General features: G+C 38.3%; 1 protein-coding gene across 1 annotated transcript in view; it reads left to right on the top strand.

Annotated features, from left to right (window-relative positions):
- SIDL (SIDL trafficking protein particle complex subunit 10) overlaps positions 1–18509 on the top strand; it is a 105875-nt gene that overhangs the window by 13326 nt on the left and 74040 nt on the right. Inside the window, exons 3-6 of the mRNA XM_067157603.2 lie at positions 6226–6419; positions 11857–12052; positions 14470–14581; positions 17726–17913. Of these exons, the coding sequence (XP_067013704.2) occupies positions 6226–6419; positions 11857–12052; positions 14470–14581; positions 17726–17913 (690 nt within the window). The remainder of the gene's footprint in view (positions 1–6225; positions 6420–11856; positions 12053–14469; positions 14582–17725; positions 17914–18509) is intronic.

Raw genomic sequence — 18509 nt, 5'->3', positions numbered from 1 at the left:
GAGGTCCTTTCGAAGTTCGTCCAGCCAAGGTGTTGAATTGTTAAGTGAGCTAACATAATTTAATATTCTTTTTGACAGTCGATTTTCTGGTAATCTTGTGAGGTGTCCAAAGAATTTCATTCGTCTTTTCTTATTGTCACTTTCAATGTTTGAAACTTTTTCTGTTGTTGTTTTGATTGATTGTAGCCTGTAACCATCTTGGGTATATCTTGCTCCTAGGATTTTCCTGATGATCTTCCTCTCTTGCTTTTTTATTTCTTCTAATTCTTGTTTACTGTTAAGTGACAATGTTTCACTTGCGTAAAGGACTGTTGGTTTTATGACTGTGTTGTAATGCCGAATTTTTGTCTGTCTTGACATGCATTTTTTGTTGTAGATGTCTTGGACTAACCCTAATGCCTTCTTGACTTTTTGGAGACGGTTTTGCTGCGAGATCTTCTCAAGGCCTGTCAGTTCAATGAATTCTCCGAGGTATTTAAAGTACGAAACCCGGTCGATTTTACCGTATTTTGTTCTCAGGCTCGTGATATCTGTCTTTGAACAGAAGAATTTAGTTTCCTCAAATGAAATCTGTAGTCCCACTTTTTCTGCAGATTCCTTAAGTATCTCAAGCTGCTTGATGGCAGTCTCCTCATCCTCTGTTCAAATCGCCAGATCGTCCGCAAGTGCGAGGTATGGTACGTAGAGGTTGTTTTTGGGAAAGCCCAATCGGATCGGTTTCCAAGATTCACGTTTCTTAAGTTCCTTCTCCCATTCTTCCATAACCTTGTCTAGGACGATGTTGAACAGAATAGGAGAGAGTCCATCACCTTGTCTCACACCTGTTTGAATGTCGAAGGGTTCTGTAATTATTATTATTATTATTATTATTATTATTATTATTTTATTATTATGACTATGGATCAGTGGTAGAGTTGGTCATGTGGTTGGTCACATACCTGTGAGTTTGCATTCAGGAGATGGTGGGTTCAAATCCCATCAGCAGGTGTGAAGATGATTTTCCATGGTTTCCTATTTTCACACCAGGCAAATGCTGGGGCTAAAATTAATTAAAACTCTGCCCTAGATTACCCAAGAGAGCTCCATTTCTCTGCCATCTGGTAGTGTAAAATGGAACGTCAAAATTGACAAGCAGGTGGCTTATGTGGCATCAAATAAAAATCCCTGTACACAGTACATGAGACTGCAATTATTATTAACAAGAGAATTTGCCTTTGATGTTAATCTATCCATTATTGACATCTTTCTCACTTTCTTCAGCGTAATTTCACCAATATCATTGTCCTCCTCCTCATGACTATAGTTGTTCGCAACTTCACCAGAAAGATTTCCTCTTACGTTGAGAAGATTTTCAAAATATTCCCTCCACCTGTCCAGTGATTCCCTGGCATCTATTATGAGTTCACCTGATTTATCCATAACACTATTCCTTTCCTTTTTTCCCCTCCCTTCCTAAGATTCTTTATTACTGTCCAGAAAGGTTACTCTGTTGCTTGACCTAGCCATTCCAGGTTATTACCAAAATCTTTCCATGACTTCTTCCTCGATTCAGCAGTTATTTGTTTAGCTTTATTTCGTTTATTTACGTATAGTTTCCTGTCTGCATCAGTTCTTGTTTGGAGCCATTTCTGATACGCCTTTTTTTATGTTACAAGCTGTATGCACAGTTGTTCCAGGCATTCCATTGCTATTTCTACTACAGCATCCCTGTATGTCACCCATTCTCTTTCTGTATCCTGGACCTGCTTACTGTTTATTGCTTGGAACTTTTCACTAACCATATCCATGTACTTCTAATTTTCTCGTCCCGGAGAATTTCTGCCTTTATTGTTCTGCAGACAGATTTCAGTTTCTCTGTCTTAGGCGTTGGAGATGCTTACAGATCAGATAGTGGTCTCTATCATTGAAAAATCCCCAGAAATCCTGCACATTCCTAACAGATTTCCTGAATTCAAAGTCTGTAATGATATAGTTTATTATTGATCTGGTGCTCCTACCCTCCCATGTGTAGTGGTGAATAGCCTTATGCATGAAGAATGTATTCGTAACTGTTAATCCCATACTAGCACTGAAGTTCAGTGCATGCTTCCCATTCCTACTAGCTTCCATATCTTCCCCACACTTACCCATCACCTTTTCATACCCACATTGAAATTGCCCATTAGCCCTATTCTATTCTTGCTGTTGAGCCTGACTATGCTACCATTCGGTGCTTCATAAAATTTGTCAAAATCCTTATCTGCACTCTCACACGGTGAATAGACTGAGACAGTTCTCGTCATAATTCCTCCGACAGCTGATTCTACCCATGCCATTAGCTCATTTATGTTCCTAACAAACTATATTGCACACCATAGTATTCTTGATGAACAGTTCTACCCCACTCTATACACTTCCCTTTTGAACACCTGTTAAGAAGCACTTTATAATCTATCTCTTCCTCATTATCTCCCCTCACCTGAATATTATTAACACCGGGCAAGTTGGCCGTACGGTTAGGGTCATGCAGCGGTGAGATTGCATCCGGGAGATAGTGGGTTCGAACCCCACTGTCGGCAGCCCTGAAGATAGTTTTCCGTGTTTTACCATTTTCACACCAGGCAAATGCTGGGGCTGTACCTTAATTAAGGCCACAGCCGCTTCCTTCCCACTCCTAGGCCTTTCCTGTCCCATCGTCGCCATAAGACCTATCTGTGTCGGTGCAAAGCAAAGCAAATAGCAATATTATTATCTCCAGTCGGTGGATAAGAAAACAGGGTAGGCTAACTTGTACTGAATGGAGAGATGCCCTAAAGATGATAGCAGATGTCACACCTGTTTGAGCTCATCCAGGCTGATCCAAGGACGATTAAGATTGAAACATTGGCTCACATTTTAGGATCTTGTCATTACAGCTGGTGTCTAAGAAATTCAAGACATCACAGCATCTGGTGTCTTGCAACTGGCAGAGAAATGAGAAGAATCAACGTAATTATTGTCTTTAAACATGATGGCAAGAAGGTCTTCATTTTCAATCTGAATATCAGATTTGAGACTCGCTTACAGCAATCTCATAAAGTGGATGATGAGAACAAGGGAAAATAATTATTCTTTCTCAAACTCTTGAGGTTGACAGAAGTGGAAAAGAATACTAATCAGGTTCTCTGTTGCAAAGCTCTGAAGATGAAATCCAAAGAAAGAAACACCTACCGTCCCATATTACTGGGACAAGCACAAGTTAGAAGAGATGGTCATGGCACTCGTGTTAGGAGATTAATGGCTTAGTAGATAATAGTGACGGAGTGAGGTGGCCGTGCAGTTCGGGTTGTGGTTTGAATCCCATTGTTGGCAGTCCTGAAGATGGTTTTCCTTGCTGGGGCTGTATGTTAAGGCCATAGCTGCTACCTTCCCAATCCTAGCCCTCTCCCATCCCTCCGTCGCTGAAAACCTTTGATGTGTTTAAAAAACAATTAGGAGCAAAATAGATAATTGTTAACTTCCCCAACAAATATCTTTCAATGCTAGGAGAAAACAATTTAGAAATCGCAAATTACTATACAATATTCCTAAAATTATTTGCTACATATATGCTTCACTTGTAAGAATATCCTTTACTTAAAGCAAAATATGTGAGTACTGGAATCTGAACCATGCCACTACTTTTAGCATATTTTAAACAATTTCTTAATGACCTAATTCCACATATTGGCAACTTCTGTTTCTTGAAATAGTTATTTAAATTTTTTTTTCAGGAATTAAATTATTGATACAGTAAAGCCTTGGATTGCAAGCAAAATTAATTTTATAAACGTGCTTCTAATCCAACTCTTATATTAAAATGAATTTTCCCGTAAGAAATAATTTAAGCGCAGATTCTTCTTCTTCTGTTTGATTTTGGCCACAATGGACCCCGGAGTAACAACTGTGGTGTCCTGGATCATCTTTTTCCTCCCATCTTCTGCCAATATAGCTTCATTCGTTGGCTAATCTGCTGTCTTCTTTCTTCTGAAAAAATCAATTTTGAAGATTTCTTTTCTCCTTCTTGGAAGCCTCTGAAGTCTGAAACTAATTGTCGAAAGTGGTTCCTGTTTTGGATGTCTTCAGCATATATCTCCATAAACCAACTGGGAACAACCTTTTGCCCTTCGAAATGTGTAACGAGTTTTCGAGTCAGCCTTTCTTGATTCATACGTAGATGATGTCCATAAAATTGTATTTGTCTCTTCATTGACTCTTTAATTCCCTCAGTTTCTTTGTATAACTCTTTGTTAGGTCTTAATCTTCGTTGTCCACCAACATATATATGTCCCAAAATCTTCAGATTATTCATTTCATAACCCAAAAAATACATATTGATACATGAGAAACAACTTTTCTACATTTTCTAGAACTTGTTGTTACCTTGATACTCTCTCAACTCATTTTACTTCGTCCAGGGCCTTTAGTTCTTCTTTAATATTTTGCCATTAGCTGGAACATGTTGTGTGCAACGCTGGTGACTATATCAAAGGCCTATGGATCTTTAACATGTATGTATGCTATGTATTAATAAATAAAATACAGTAGTTGCCAAAAATTAAAAACCAACCCTTGTATCAACTGTGTATTTCTTCTGTTTTACCAACACTGTCACAGAGAACTTGATTGATATTCTTGGTCATTTTTTACAACCTCAAGAGTTTGAGGAAGAACAGTTAAATACATATTCAGAAATACTCCTTTTTTTCTTTCCTGACCATATGTGTGCCCACAATGGACACTCCCAAGTCATCGTCGTCATCATCATCATCATCATCATCATTTCCCATTATCCAGCTGTAACTGGGTAGGGGCAAATATGGTTCCTCTCCACTTTCTTCAGTCTTTCCACCACTCCTCCTCCAACAGTGTCCCAGTCCAGGTTTCTTTCTCTAATACTGCGTTGGATTCTGTCCTTCCATCTCAATCGTAGTCGTTTGCGGCCTCTCCTTCCTTGCATTTGCATTTTTTTGGCATTCTTTCATCACTCATTCGCTTTATGTGCCCAAACCATCTTAGTCGCCTCTTCTCTATTCTGTCATTCATTTTTTCCACTCCAATTTCTTCCCGGATTTTCTCATTCCTTATTTTGTCTCTTCTACTCTTCTGTATCATACTCCTCAAGAACTTAATTTCAGCTGCCTGTATTTGACTCTCATCCTTCTTTGTCATTGCCCAAGTTTCTGCTCTGTAAGTTGTTATGGGTACATAATACATCTTGTACATAGTTCACTCCCAAGTATCGCCCAGAAATATACACTCATTTTTAGGAATTACGTGATCATTGTGGAGAAAACTGATAGTGGAGATTTACTTCTATTATACTTTACACTACCTCGCCAGGTATTGTAACCTTTCTGCCAGTGAAACTAGTGCCAGATGAGTTTCATTACTATCCACACCTGTTGTGGCAGATATCTTTCTATGTAGGGGTTAAATTTTATTGATCATGCTGGGCATTACATGGCAAGTTTACAGTACAGTTAATGATCAAGACTTAAGTTATTTACAAATACTGTACTGTACAACAAGGAGTTTAAAATGTAGGCTTATGGAAACATTGGTTAAATAATATTTATATCAAGCTTGTAAAATAATGCAACCACCATCATTTCTCTTTGTGTTAGCATATTGAAGAGTGGAAAAATCCTTTTGCTAGATTTGGCATCTTTATTCATGGTGTGGATGGCTGTTTGGTAGAATTTTTGACATAGTAACTCAGTTTCAAACGATATTTTCACTAGTGAAATTTCGGCTTCATGGCTAAATGGTTAGAGTGCTGGCCTTTGGTCACAGGGGGTGCGAGTTTGATTCCCAGCAGGTTCGGGAATTTTAACCATCATTGGTTAATTTCGCTGGCACGGGGGGCAGGGTTTATGTGTTGTCTTCACCATCATTTCATCTTCATCACAACGCGCAGGTCGCCTATGGCAGTCAAATCAAAAGACCTGCACCTGGCTAGCCGAACATGTCCTAGGACACTCCCGGCGCTAAAGCCATTCGCCAGTTTTTACTAGTGAAATGAAGTAAGATGGAAAGTCTTTCTCGTGAACAGTCGAGATTTTCTTCTGAAGACGCGGAGCAAAATTCTCTGTGAAACTTAAAGAATTTCACCTTATTTTCTTAACACGGCACAAGCCCGAAACACCTATATCATGCATATAATTACGGGCTGTGAAAGTATCAGTGGTAACATTGAAGTAAGATGTGTTTGCTTCTGTCTTTCAGGACGTGGATGTGTACAAAACTTCTGTCCGAGATGACATAGAAAACTGGATGAAAACTCTTACCCAGCACAATATTCAAGACTGGATGATAGTACTTGTTGAGACCTATGATATTAAGAAAAGCAATAAACTGTTACCTCGGACCACAGTGCTGGACAAGATTAGAAGTGATTTTGCTTCTAAACATGGTGATAGGTAATGTATGTTTTTATATATTGTATTCCGTACATCATCATTTCTTTGCTCCAGCAAACCAGGTGCGGTTGTGTACAAGTCTCCTCTAGTTTATCCTGTCCATCCACAGGTTTTATTCATATATATGACACCAGTTTACATCTCTGATTTTACCCGGTGTATGCATAAGTCTTTTCTGGTTTGACTAAGAGATGGCGCCAGCAAACAGTATGCAGGGTATGAATTTGACACATGTCATTTTGTTTGTCTGACATTAACCTACCAACACACAAGTTGAGTCTGTCAGACACTAGCGTCTGTGTTGTATCGTTCAGTGATCATGTCGACGTTTGTGCCTGAAAAATAACATTTGCGGCACGTGTTGCTTTTCTTATTTAATCAAAAGGAAATGGCTGTGGAAAGTCATCGTTTGCTGGTAGAAACATATGGTGAACATGCTCCGTCGATTAGAACAAGTGAGACATGTTTTAATTGGCAAGAAGACCCTGCTTTGTGCCTGGTGGGACCAGAGCGGTATTGTGTATTATGAACTCTTGAAGCCTGGCGAAACCGTTAATACACAACGTTATCACCAAGAAATTATTAATTTAAATTACGCATTGATTGAAAGACGACCAGTATGGGCCAGAAGACATGGTTAAGTGATTGTTACATGACAATGTGCCGTCTCACACAGCAAAACCAGTGAATGACACCTTGAAATCACTTGGATGGGACATCCTTCCGCACCCGCTGTACTGCCCCGACCTGGCGCCATCTATCACCCCTTCGCATCAATGGGGCACGTGCTCACAGAGCAGCACTTCAGCAATTTTGAGGAAGTTGGAAAATGGCTCGATGAATGGTTTGCTGCAGAAGACAAGCAGTTTTTCTGGCACGGTACTCATAATTTGCTTGAAAGATGGGCGAAGTGTGTAGAAGCCGATGGCCAAAAAAATTATTTTCCCTTGAAAATAATGCGTTTTCTATACAACAAAAACTGGTAAAACTTATGCATACACCTGGTAAGGTCCTTGGTCTCTTTCCAGGAATACTGCGATCAAAGTTTGCTTGAGGGGTCGTATGGGGATCCATTCTTTTCATGTGACCATGCTATTGCAATCTCCTCCCTTCAAGACTCTCCAATAAGCTTCTTTCCAATCGAAGCTGTTGTTGGACATCCACATTCCTTATTTTATTCATTTTTTTTATTTTTGTAGACAAGAACAGAGGAATTTCATTTCTTTTGCCTGATGATGACTCTTTGTTGATCCAGTTAGTGTTCCTGCTTTCAGACCATATGTCAAGATAAGTACCAGATATATTTTGTACAAGCTGATCTTGAAAATTAACAGAAATGTTTCATCCCAAAGTATTTGACGTACAGCATGATAGAATGTGGAAGCTTTCCACATTCTGTTGCTAATCTCTAGATGTATGGTACTGTCTGAGGACAGAACACTACTTAAGTACTGGAAGTTGTGTAGAATATCCATCTCCTCATCTCCAGTTTTAGATGAACAGTTGGAGAGTTTCTACTCATCACCAAGCCAACAGAACTAGGCAATTGATGGAGCTTGGGCTAAAAACATGCAATTCTGTAATTGTTTGGATAGAAAAGTAGGGAAGGGAGATGCAAATAGAAATGGTTAATGTACACTCATTTCCAACTAAATTCCAGTATAATTGGTCTGTCATTTAAAATGATATAATTTCCAGCTAATTCTTTGTTTTGCCCCAGTGTGCCAATTTGGGCTCATCAGTTGGTAACTAGCACACCTATCAAGATGCATGGCTAGTGCATGTAGTGGAGGCCACTGCGTAGGCTACTTGGAGCCACAGGCAGTGTCAGTGCACTATGAGAGACTTGGTCTCTTTTACAATAATCGATGCCTGACAGCCATCAGATGATACAGATACCAGTTTCTCAACTTCCATTTATTGAAATAGAGAGGGTTTTTTTTTTTTTTTTTTTTTTTTTTTTTTTTTTTTTTTTTTTAGGAATTGAAATATTAATATTCCAATGCTTATTTTTCTAATATTGCTTAGTTTTTAAGTTACAGTAATTGAAGGAATCTGTTACATCTGTATTTTTTCCAACTTCAGCCTGGCCTAGCAGGTATCAACGTTTGTAAAAGAGACCAAATCTGTTATAGTGCATTGACACTGCCGTCGGTACGACGTAAAGATGATGATGATGCTTGTTGTTTAAAGGGGCCTAACATCGAGGTCATCGCCCCCCGCGACGTAAAGCAAATAGCAGAAATAGTCACACTGGGGCGAAACACTGGCAACTAAAAAGAAGTATAATTTCCAATAATGGATCAGTTATATTGGAATTTCCTAGACATATTGCTGCGTCAAGGTTTCTTCAGTCACCACCAGTGGGAACGCAAATTATGGGAAGTGGCACCCCATACCATGGCGCCTCTCGCTGAGGCAGTATGCTGCTCTATAATGAAGCATGGAATACTGCGCTGGCCAGAACATCTCAAGACTCAAATTCGATGGTCATCTGTATCCAGATTTAACCAGTCTGTTCCTGGCAAAAGTTGAAACATGCTCAGTGTTGCTCAGATCGTAATGGTAGATGGCATAAGGGATGCTGCAAGAACAGATCCTGCTCTGCTAGCCGCATGGATATGGTACTGATGGACACAGTCATATCTGCAGCTGCCTTGGCATGTCTCTAGATGGTGCCCAGTATTGCCTATGGACTGGTTACAGGCTGTCACATGATGAAACGATCCTCCCTGTAGGCGGTCTGCCGAGGTCGATCTGAGCCTTATCAACATGCGTGTCTATCTTCATATTCCCGCTGCGTCCAACACCGATGCACCTTGTAATGAAAAGGGTTCAAGTAGTTAGCAATGTGCCGAATGTCTAACCTCCTCCTCGTAGTCCGACAGAGCGGCCTCTCTCAAAGTCAAAGGATTATTGAATGTGCTGTCGGGACATACTGCATATTCACTCAACTTAACTGAGGCTCACACTCCTTACATGACTACTGAGATTTTATTCGGTGTCTTGCATCTGTGAATGAAGGAGGGACAGACAATGTGTAGTGGCACTTCCACTCAAATAGCATTAAATACATCAGCCTATGATGGTGCTGCAGGACAATCTTGGTTTACTCGCATGATTTGTTCATAGTGTGCAATTTTTATTTCCAAGTGAATGTATTTCTATTATTATTGAGTCATTGCATGACAGGTCACGTCTAGAAGAGTCTCAGGTCTCAACGTCATATGTCTTCATTCTTCACATCACATCAGATTCTACTTAAAATTGGAGGTCTACGGCTATGATAAAAATATCGTTAATCATTTTAAGCCTACAATTTTCCTTACATTCTTTTCTACTTTCAGCGAACAACGTATGGCCTTGAAACTAGTAACATGATCAGCAGAGATAATGACAAACTTCAAGTTGCAGACGAAGTTTGTGAGATCAGTACTCTCGGATGCAGAAGAGGGAAAATCCAAAATGAAAATAGTCCGAGAGATCCAGTGTCAGCTTGTATTCAGGAGATGGTGGGTTTGAGCCCCACTGTCAACAGCCTTAAAGGGGCTGTACCTTAATTAAGGCCACGGATGTTTCCTTCCCACTCCTAGCCCTTTCCTATCCCATCGTTGCTGTAAGATATGTCTGTGTTGGTGCGACGTAAAGCAAATTGTAAGCAAACAAAAAAAAAATGGACCGGGTGAGTTGGCCGTGCGGTTAGAGGCGCGCGGCTGTGAGCTTGCATCCGGGAGATAGGGGGTTCGAATCCCACTGTCGGCAGCCCTTAAGATGGTTTTCCGTGGTTTCCCATTTTCACACCATGCAAATGCTGGGGCTGTACCTTAATTAAGGCCACAGCCGCTTCCTTCCAACTCCTAGGCCATTCCTATCCCATCGTCGCCATAAGACCTATCTGTGTCGGTGCGACGTAAAGCCCCTAGCAAAAAAAAAAATGGAGATCCAAGAGAAACTGGTAATAAATGGTAATATTGTTTGTGTCACATCCTTATAACTTCTTTTATCTTGTGGTAAATATACAAGCACGGGAGGTGGTGGTATGTTTGTCCACCTTTGGCTTTCTGGAGCCCAAGTTGGGAGGTTCGATCCTTGCTCAGTCCAGTGGTATTTGAAGGTGCTTAAATACCTCAGCTCTGTGTCAGTAGATTTACTGGCATGTAAAAGAACTCCTGCGGGTCAGAATTCCTGCACCTCAGTACTCTGAAAACTTTAAAAGTAGGTAGTGAGACATAAAAACAGTAACGTTAAATTATTGTTTGAGCACCTTCATTAACAACCACAATCAGCCAAGATCAAACCTGCCTGTAAAACCATTGTTACATCAAGGCCGAAAAAGTTTGGGTACATCAAGAAAGTGGATCGTAAGAGAGTAGAATGGTGTTAAAATGAACTGGAAGGCAACAAACCTTGAGGCCAGCTAATTAAAAGAGCATCAGTTTACTCAAACGGCAGGATCAGGAAGGAAGAGGCATAGAATGGTGGCTAGGCAAAAGGGAATGAAATGAAGACGAAGAGTGCATTGCACATGGATAATTGGAAGTTGAATGATGAAGATAAAAAGAACATGAAATCAGTCGTTCAACTGATGCAGATAGAAATTACCAAATCCTTCAGCTATGGAACTAAGAGTAGAAGGAAAATGTAGTCCTAGCTGGCAAAGATAGATTTTGAATCTTGACGTAGCAGGTTAGTGTATAAGGACATCAGACAAGCCAGTGACAATATTGACACTTAGTGACTTCAGCAATTTGTTTTGATGCAGTAAATATCCAGATATTACAGGGCAAGTGGCTGTGCGGTTTGGGTCACGTAGCTATCAGCTTGCATTCGGGAGATGGTGGGTTCGAACCCCACTGTCGGCAGCCCTGAATATGGCTTTCCGTGGTTTCCAATTTTCATACCAGGCAAACTGGGGCTGTACCTTAAATTAAGGCCACGGCCGCTTCCTATCCCTTTGTCACCATAAGACCTATATTTGTCTGTGCAACGTAAAGCAGGTTTTTAAAAAATATCCAGACATTGTTAAAAAACTTGAATCCCTTTTATGTACCGAGGCTTTAAAATTTGTCACCATGTATCTTACAGATCATATGCAGTGTGTTGTAACACAGTATACTACTTCACATCGGTTACTTACAAAGCCAGAAACCCCACGGGATCATATTAATAGGTCATGTTTCTCTTTGTTATGCATTGCTATCTTTCCTTATTGTGTATTTTTCAAACTGTTATCAAGCACTGCTGCTGTTTGTTCTGTAATTGAATGTTCATATTCCTTTATTATCTTGTAATTTATGTGGTTCAGTGTGAGAGGAGGCCACAAGTCCTACTTCGCCACTGTTAAACATTAATGAATGAAGTTCACAACCTATGTAAATATATCTTTTTACTGTTAGTCTTCAAATGAATGTCTTCATTTTATTCTTATTGTTTTTAGGTGTATTTCTGTCATAAACCCTATCCGTTCAGAATCAAAATCAGCCGAGTCGTGGCGCAGCCTCCTCTCCAGAATACGACACCTCGTCCTCACAGCTTACAATCGCACACTCATCCGCTTCGAGGAGGTGATACGAGATCAGCGGGAACGCAGAAACGAGGCAGGATGGAGTTTCTGTCAGTACTTCCTTCTACAGGTAATCTCTCAAATGCAGCTGGAAAAAAAAAATTGTTTCCATTTTTTTAAATCATACACAGTTCAGTTTCAATGTCCATAAAAGTGTTACAAATAATAGCTATGCAGCAAATTACTTTCTTTCGTGGCTACTATCAAATTATTAGCAAACCCCTCTTTTTGATATCTTAAACCTTTGAGGAAATATTGAGGTGTTCATGTTGACTGTATGCGAGTTATCATTAAGTGATGGATGAAAGCATTGAAGACTTGTTAGTTGTCTATTGATTGAAGTGACCAAATCATGGCTACACCTTATTAGATGTATTTACCTGATTTATTACCTGTAACTTGTTCTACCCTTCTTCTTCTTATTTTTATTCTTCTTCTTCCAATTTTATCACCACATAAGATCACCTGTTGGAATTTTTTTTTTTTTTGGAGTTGAGTTATACTGTACCAGTTGTTTCAGAAGTCTCGAATTCTGCATTCTCATTACTTGTCCAAAGACTCCCAGTCTACTTGTATGCATACTGTAGTATCAGTATTGGGTTCCAGCTAGTTGTACACAACTTTGTTGGGTTCTCTCCGCCACCGTCCATCTTTCTGGTAATTTTTGTTGATGCAGGTTCTGCTGAAGTCGCAAAGTGTCAATATTGTCACTTGCTTGTCTGATGTCCTTTTACACCACTTCTTTCGATCTTCTGGAGTCTCATCAAGAAGTTAGTATAAATAACCACCTAATCGATTATACTTGATTCTTGATTATACTCATCAATACGGTCAATACGGTCATGAAATGGACAACTTGTAATACTTCTGGAGTCTGTCGGTCTTTGATTGTTCGTTGAGGTGAAAGAGTGTGTCTGCTGCATAGGTCACTTCCAGTTTTATAACTGTGCTGTAGAACTGGCGGCGCTTGGATAAAACATGTGGGAGTTCACTGCTTTGGAAATCAACATGTTCAAATTTATTGTTACTTGATGTTTACTTAGATGTAAAATAGTTTCATTGCTTGATTAGCAATGCGACTTTCATTTTAAGGCACACGTGTGCAGTTCAAAGAAGTTACCGAAGCAATGAGGAATAAAAGAGAGAGAATATGAAGTGCAGTTACTTTAAGCTGATCGAGTTTCCTCTGATTTTAAAGACATTTGCTTCAAGACTACTGCTGCTTGATGTATTTTGCTGTTTACTTTTTATAAAACACGTATTACTCCTTAAGAGTTTCACTAATTACATGAACTTAGGCTACGTATGACTATTGATGCTATACAAATCATAGTTACCAAAATATTCTGGTTCATTGCGGTTAATTACATCAGAACCACAAATTCTTGAAATTAAAATCCCTTCAAAACACACTGTAAATTTTGACTGCACTCTCTGAAACAGTGCTTTAGCTAATTTTGGGAAGGCTCAATGTAACTTATGTCTATCTCTGGTCCAGTTGCCAGCGATTCGTGGGCTGTGATTTCAGACTCTTTGCTGGTTCCGGAGGCCAACCGTGTGTTGATATCCAAATTATCGCTATGTGCGTGAATGTACAGAACTAATTAAAGGATTAGGCTCTTGATAAACCATTTTACTAAGACATCTATTTCTAGGGGTTCACTGAACAACTGAACATATAGAACGTGCCGCCACTGTTTGTAGTGTTTTAGTTTGTATGTATGGATAGGAATTTTTTTAGACGTCCAGGTTAATTTGTGTGCTTTAGTTATTTGTTCTTTTTGTATCAAGGTTATTTTCATTTATGTTGTTTGTTATTACTTCTCTTCGGTATTTGAATTTGGTGACAAATTTGATTTTATTACCATTTATGCTTTTTTCTTTTAATTATGCTTTTTGGAACATGATTTCTGTCTTTTCAAATGATATTAGGCCAATTTCAGTTGCAGTGTTTATAGAAGTTCTGATATCTGTACTTTAGCTTTGTCTAAGGTAGTTGCAAATAATGCCAAGTTGTTGGCAAAATCAAGGCAGTTTGTTTTGTTTTTCCTGCCTGTTTTGGGGGGAGCATTTCTGGAACACACTGGACAGTAGGGAATGAGAGTCCCATCACCATGGCATAGTTCTGTTTTGATCTCAAATAGTTCTGATAATCCACCCCTGAACTTACCTCGTGTTTGTGAGGGTCAGTTTAATCATATTTATTAACTTTGAGTGCAGCCAGAGGTATCCCAGAATTTTTTGTAGAGATCCCCTGTGTGTACAATTATGTGCATTTTTGAATTCCATAAATGTTATCACCATATCTCTGTTTTTTCTCCTGTTGTAATATAATATCATCTTGAGATTCATGGTGTGGTCAGGACAGCTCCTCCAGGCTCTGAAACCTCTCTGGTATTCTCCTAGTTCCTTCTTGAGTTGTGACCTTATGTTCTACCATAAAAGCAGTATACCAAATATTTCATTTTTTTAATTCTTTGATTTCAGGAGGAGATGGCATTTGTTCTCGAGATGTTGGGTCTCTACGATGAGGCTCTAGTCCAGTACGATGAACTGGATGCTCTCTTCACACAGTTTGTACTCAACTCCCATGTAGGAGGTTAGTTTGTTGCCTTAAGGATGGCAAGGCAAAGTTCATACAAGTTTAATTTATCCAAATTCATTGCATTGATGAACTCCTGATAATACCAGCCAGGTTTCTTAATCCCTTCATTTGAGCAAATACACACATCCCATATTAGATTCTGAATTTCCCCTCATGCAAATTTGTAACCCCCTTGTCATTCCTCATTTAAGGGGAGGTATGACTGAAATTTGAAAAATTTTTGGCCAAAAAAAAAATTTTTTTTTTTTCTTTGCATAATTAAATGGCCCAGTCCATGCTGTACCAGAAAATAATGAACTACTATCAGGCACTCAAGCTACTTAAGATAAGATTTTCAGAAAAACCACACAAACAGTCACTACAATCCGTCATAGTTCTTTACACCCCCAGATTCTCAAACGAGCAGTGTACAACAGCATGATGTACCGAGCCTTCAATGTTCCAATGTCTAAAAGAGACCTCAAAAATGAGTTGAACACCATTCGTAATATAGCTGAATCTAATGGATCATACAACAGTTTCTTTATTGAAAGAATAATCAAGAAATATAAATATCGCCCCTCTACCACTTTGAAAAAAGATAAACAAAACAACTCCTCCCTTTCTATCTTTACGTTCAACGAACAAATTTACAAAGTCACCAACATCTTTAATAAGCATGATGTAAAAATAGTTTTCAAAACCAACAATAGGAATGCACAAGTCTTACATAATGCCACATCCATAAACAAGTTCAATAGTTTTTCAAAATCAGGAGTGTACAGGATTATTTACAACAGTTGTAATTCTTTTTACGTCAGACTGGGAGGAATTTTAATATAAGGTACTCGGATTGCGTCAATGCCCTGAAGTACAATAAATTTTCAACTGTAGGACAGCATATGCATGACTATAATCACAAATTCACAGACATATAACAAGATATGGAAATTCTCAAAATCATCAACAAAGGACCCCTCCTTAACATTACTGAAAGCTGCTTCAAACATATGATCAGGCACACGACACCACGCACCACATACCGCAATGCTCTCTCCTTCAATTCATTACTTGTATCTAATTTATCTATCATTTATTCAGGTTAACTTCATGGACTTCGCAATGAATTGCGAATTTCTACCAGCCACAAATTAAGAATGTGTCCGTTTTAATCATATCTTCATGTGCCGTCCTGACAATGTCCAACAGCATTTCAGCATGATTTTAACGAGCACTACGGGATCATTTCATTTACGTTGGTTGATGTGGAAACACCATCCAGCAGTTATGCGACAGCTGGTGGTTATTTACAGTGGTGTCCAGTGGCTTGCATACTGCTAATACCACTCAAGTAGATTTGGTGAATGATGTACAGAAGCAACATTTACCAGTTCCCATTTTGCAATTGAAATTGTAATAACTAAATTAGCAGTGATGGAACTAACAATTCTATGAATATTATTGAAGGAAAGAGTCTGGATGATGAGCACACTCCAGATGCTTAGAATTTAGAGCCTAATTTATTTTTCAGATTTTACACGTAGTTCATCCCAGATTTTTTATGTCAATTGTGTGTTTGTACATTTGTTTTTATGTCAATTGTGTGTTTGAACGTTTGTTTAGTTATTAGATGTATTACATTAAGGCTGAAGACGGCCAGCCAAGACTGAAACTGGTCCCTAGTTTAGTAATGTAATTAAAAAGTATTGCATGTTGTAGTATTGAAAAGGTGAACCATTACGACATAAATTTAATAAAGCTAACCAAGCCAACAGAAGTGATCATAAAACTATAAATAGCCCCCCCGCCCCCAATATCACCTTACTTAATTCACACCTGGACAACATTATACACTTTTTGAATTAGCGCTTATCGATCTTTTAAGAGTATCTATCATTAAAAATTACATCTTACAAGATACTTTCTAATTCTCTCTGTATTCTGAACCTCTACTAAATAGTTCACTATCTCCACCAATTTTTAATTTATCTCCAATTTAGCTTTTTTTTTTTTTTTCAAACCTTTTGATACTACTCTGCAATAAGTAGAAGCATGGTGTGATCTCAAACATGAATAATCTCTAATTGGAAGACAGTGTTTATAAACAGGTCTGCTTCTAATGACAACATGTGTGACGAGCGCTTTCAAGCATTCAGCACAACAGGCGAGTCATAAAACATGACTGCTCTGGAGCGTTGGGAAGGGGAAAGGGTTCAGTAAGGATGATACTATATTGCAGAATATGTAGGCATTTAATTATACACATGTTGTTATTAGAAGTGCATTGAAGGGTCCTCAGAAACCTTGCTGCATTCCCATGACTGAGCAAGCTGTCAGCACCTTACTGACAGTCTTTTGTGTATTTCATAAGCAGACCTAGTTTATAAACATCGTTTTCCAGTTAGAATGAATGAATATTTTAGAAAGTTTAAAAATTTATCTTGCTTAAAAAATTGCTTTGAATTAAGTTTGAATGAAAGAATTATGGATGAAAATCCATTGTATAAACTACAATATCAGTTAATCATTTAAGGAAGAAAATGAAAAAAATTAAAAAGAAGAAGAAAATAAGACTTAAATATGTTAAATTTATTTAGGAAGTGATTCTTATTCACCATCATCTAAATATTAAAAATTTTATGTAATAATTTTCCTAATAAACCACTAACATTTGTTTTAGGGTAAACAAAAGAAACTGTTATATTGTTGTTCTTTGATATTTTAAAATAAGTCTGACTTTAATAATCGCCGATGAAGGGAATGTATTATGTTTCTGAAACATGTTCGGTGAATAAATGGTTTTCAATGTAAAAAAGGTATTGATGAGGTAGATTCAAGCATGTACTGTTTTAAATAGTTTTTAATAAGTTTAGATAAGTCAATGCAGGAATAAATACAGCACCTATTATGGTTAAGTTTATCAACAATGCATCTGTCTGTAATAATGACAATTTGAATTTGAGAATTAGAGAAGTCTTCGTCATGAACAGACATATTTTCTTTCTGAATTTTCTTTAAATACCCAGAGCAAAGTCTACACAAAACATAAAGATTTTCTCTTAGTTTTTCTTGACACGGCTTAAGCCCAAAAGCCATATTTATAAAGTCTTTTTTTGTAATGTTTTTATACTGCAGCTCTTTGAACTTGCTGTCCTACAGACACTCCAGCATGGCTGAGCAGCTTCCAGTGCCAGTTGGATAGTTGGTCTGGGATCATCCTCAGCCAGACGGTGAACCAAAGTCAGCGGACGTTGCTCAGCGAGTGCAGAGCGTCCCTCCTCGAGTTTCGTAGTTACCTGTTCTCACGGCAGTGCGCTATGTTGCTGCTTACCTTCAAACCTTGGGAAGTAAGTAAAAGGAAACAATCAGTCTGTGTGAGCATGCAATTTACTGTCTGAAAATGTGCAAATTAAGGTCAGTGCAGACTGGAAAAATATGGTAAGTTGATAGGCCATCGCAATGCTTTTTTTTTTTTTTTTTTTTTTTTTTTTTTTTTTTTTTTTTTTTTTTTTTTTTTTTCATTGTAAATATTCATTTTAACTGATTGTGGTTTTGCTAGAGTGTCAGAATTTTGTCCCAACTAGAGGTCATTAATTTTTTATCGCATTCCGATGTCCAACTGGAATCTCACTGTCTTGTAATATTACCATTGACATTCATTAAGGTTCAGTTCTTTTGCTTCTATTATTCATTCTTTGTATTGATTCTTTGTCAGCTTGGCTCATATACAGTCTCTGCATCCTTGGACGCTCCTATATGTAGATGTGATATTTTCACAGGAGTGTTTTTCTGCACTCCAGCACTGGGCACGTATATGGAACAACTGTAACGTTCTAGACGTCACAGTGTAATTATGTTAATTTTATTATATGTAATTAATTCTGGAATTTAACGTCATGATATTTATCTTGGTATGTAATTGTATTATAATTCATGGTTGATC

The sequence above is a fragment of the Anabrus simplex genome, chromosome 13, assembly GCF_040414725.1.
Source record: "Anabrus simplex isolate iqAnaSimp1 chromosome 13, ASM4041472v1, whole genome shotgun sequence".
Lineage (NCBI taxonomy): Eukaryota > Metazoa > Arthropoda > Insecta > Orthoptera > Tettigoniidae > Anabrus > Anabrus simplex.
Note: the sequence above shows the minus strand (reverse complement) of the source record. Positions and strands in the feature narration are given on the sequence as shown.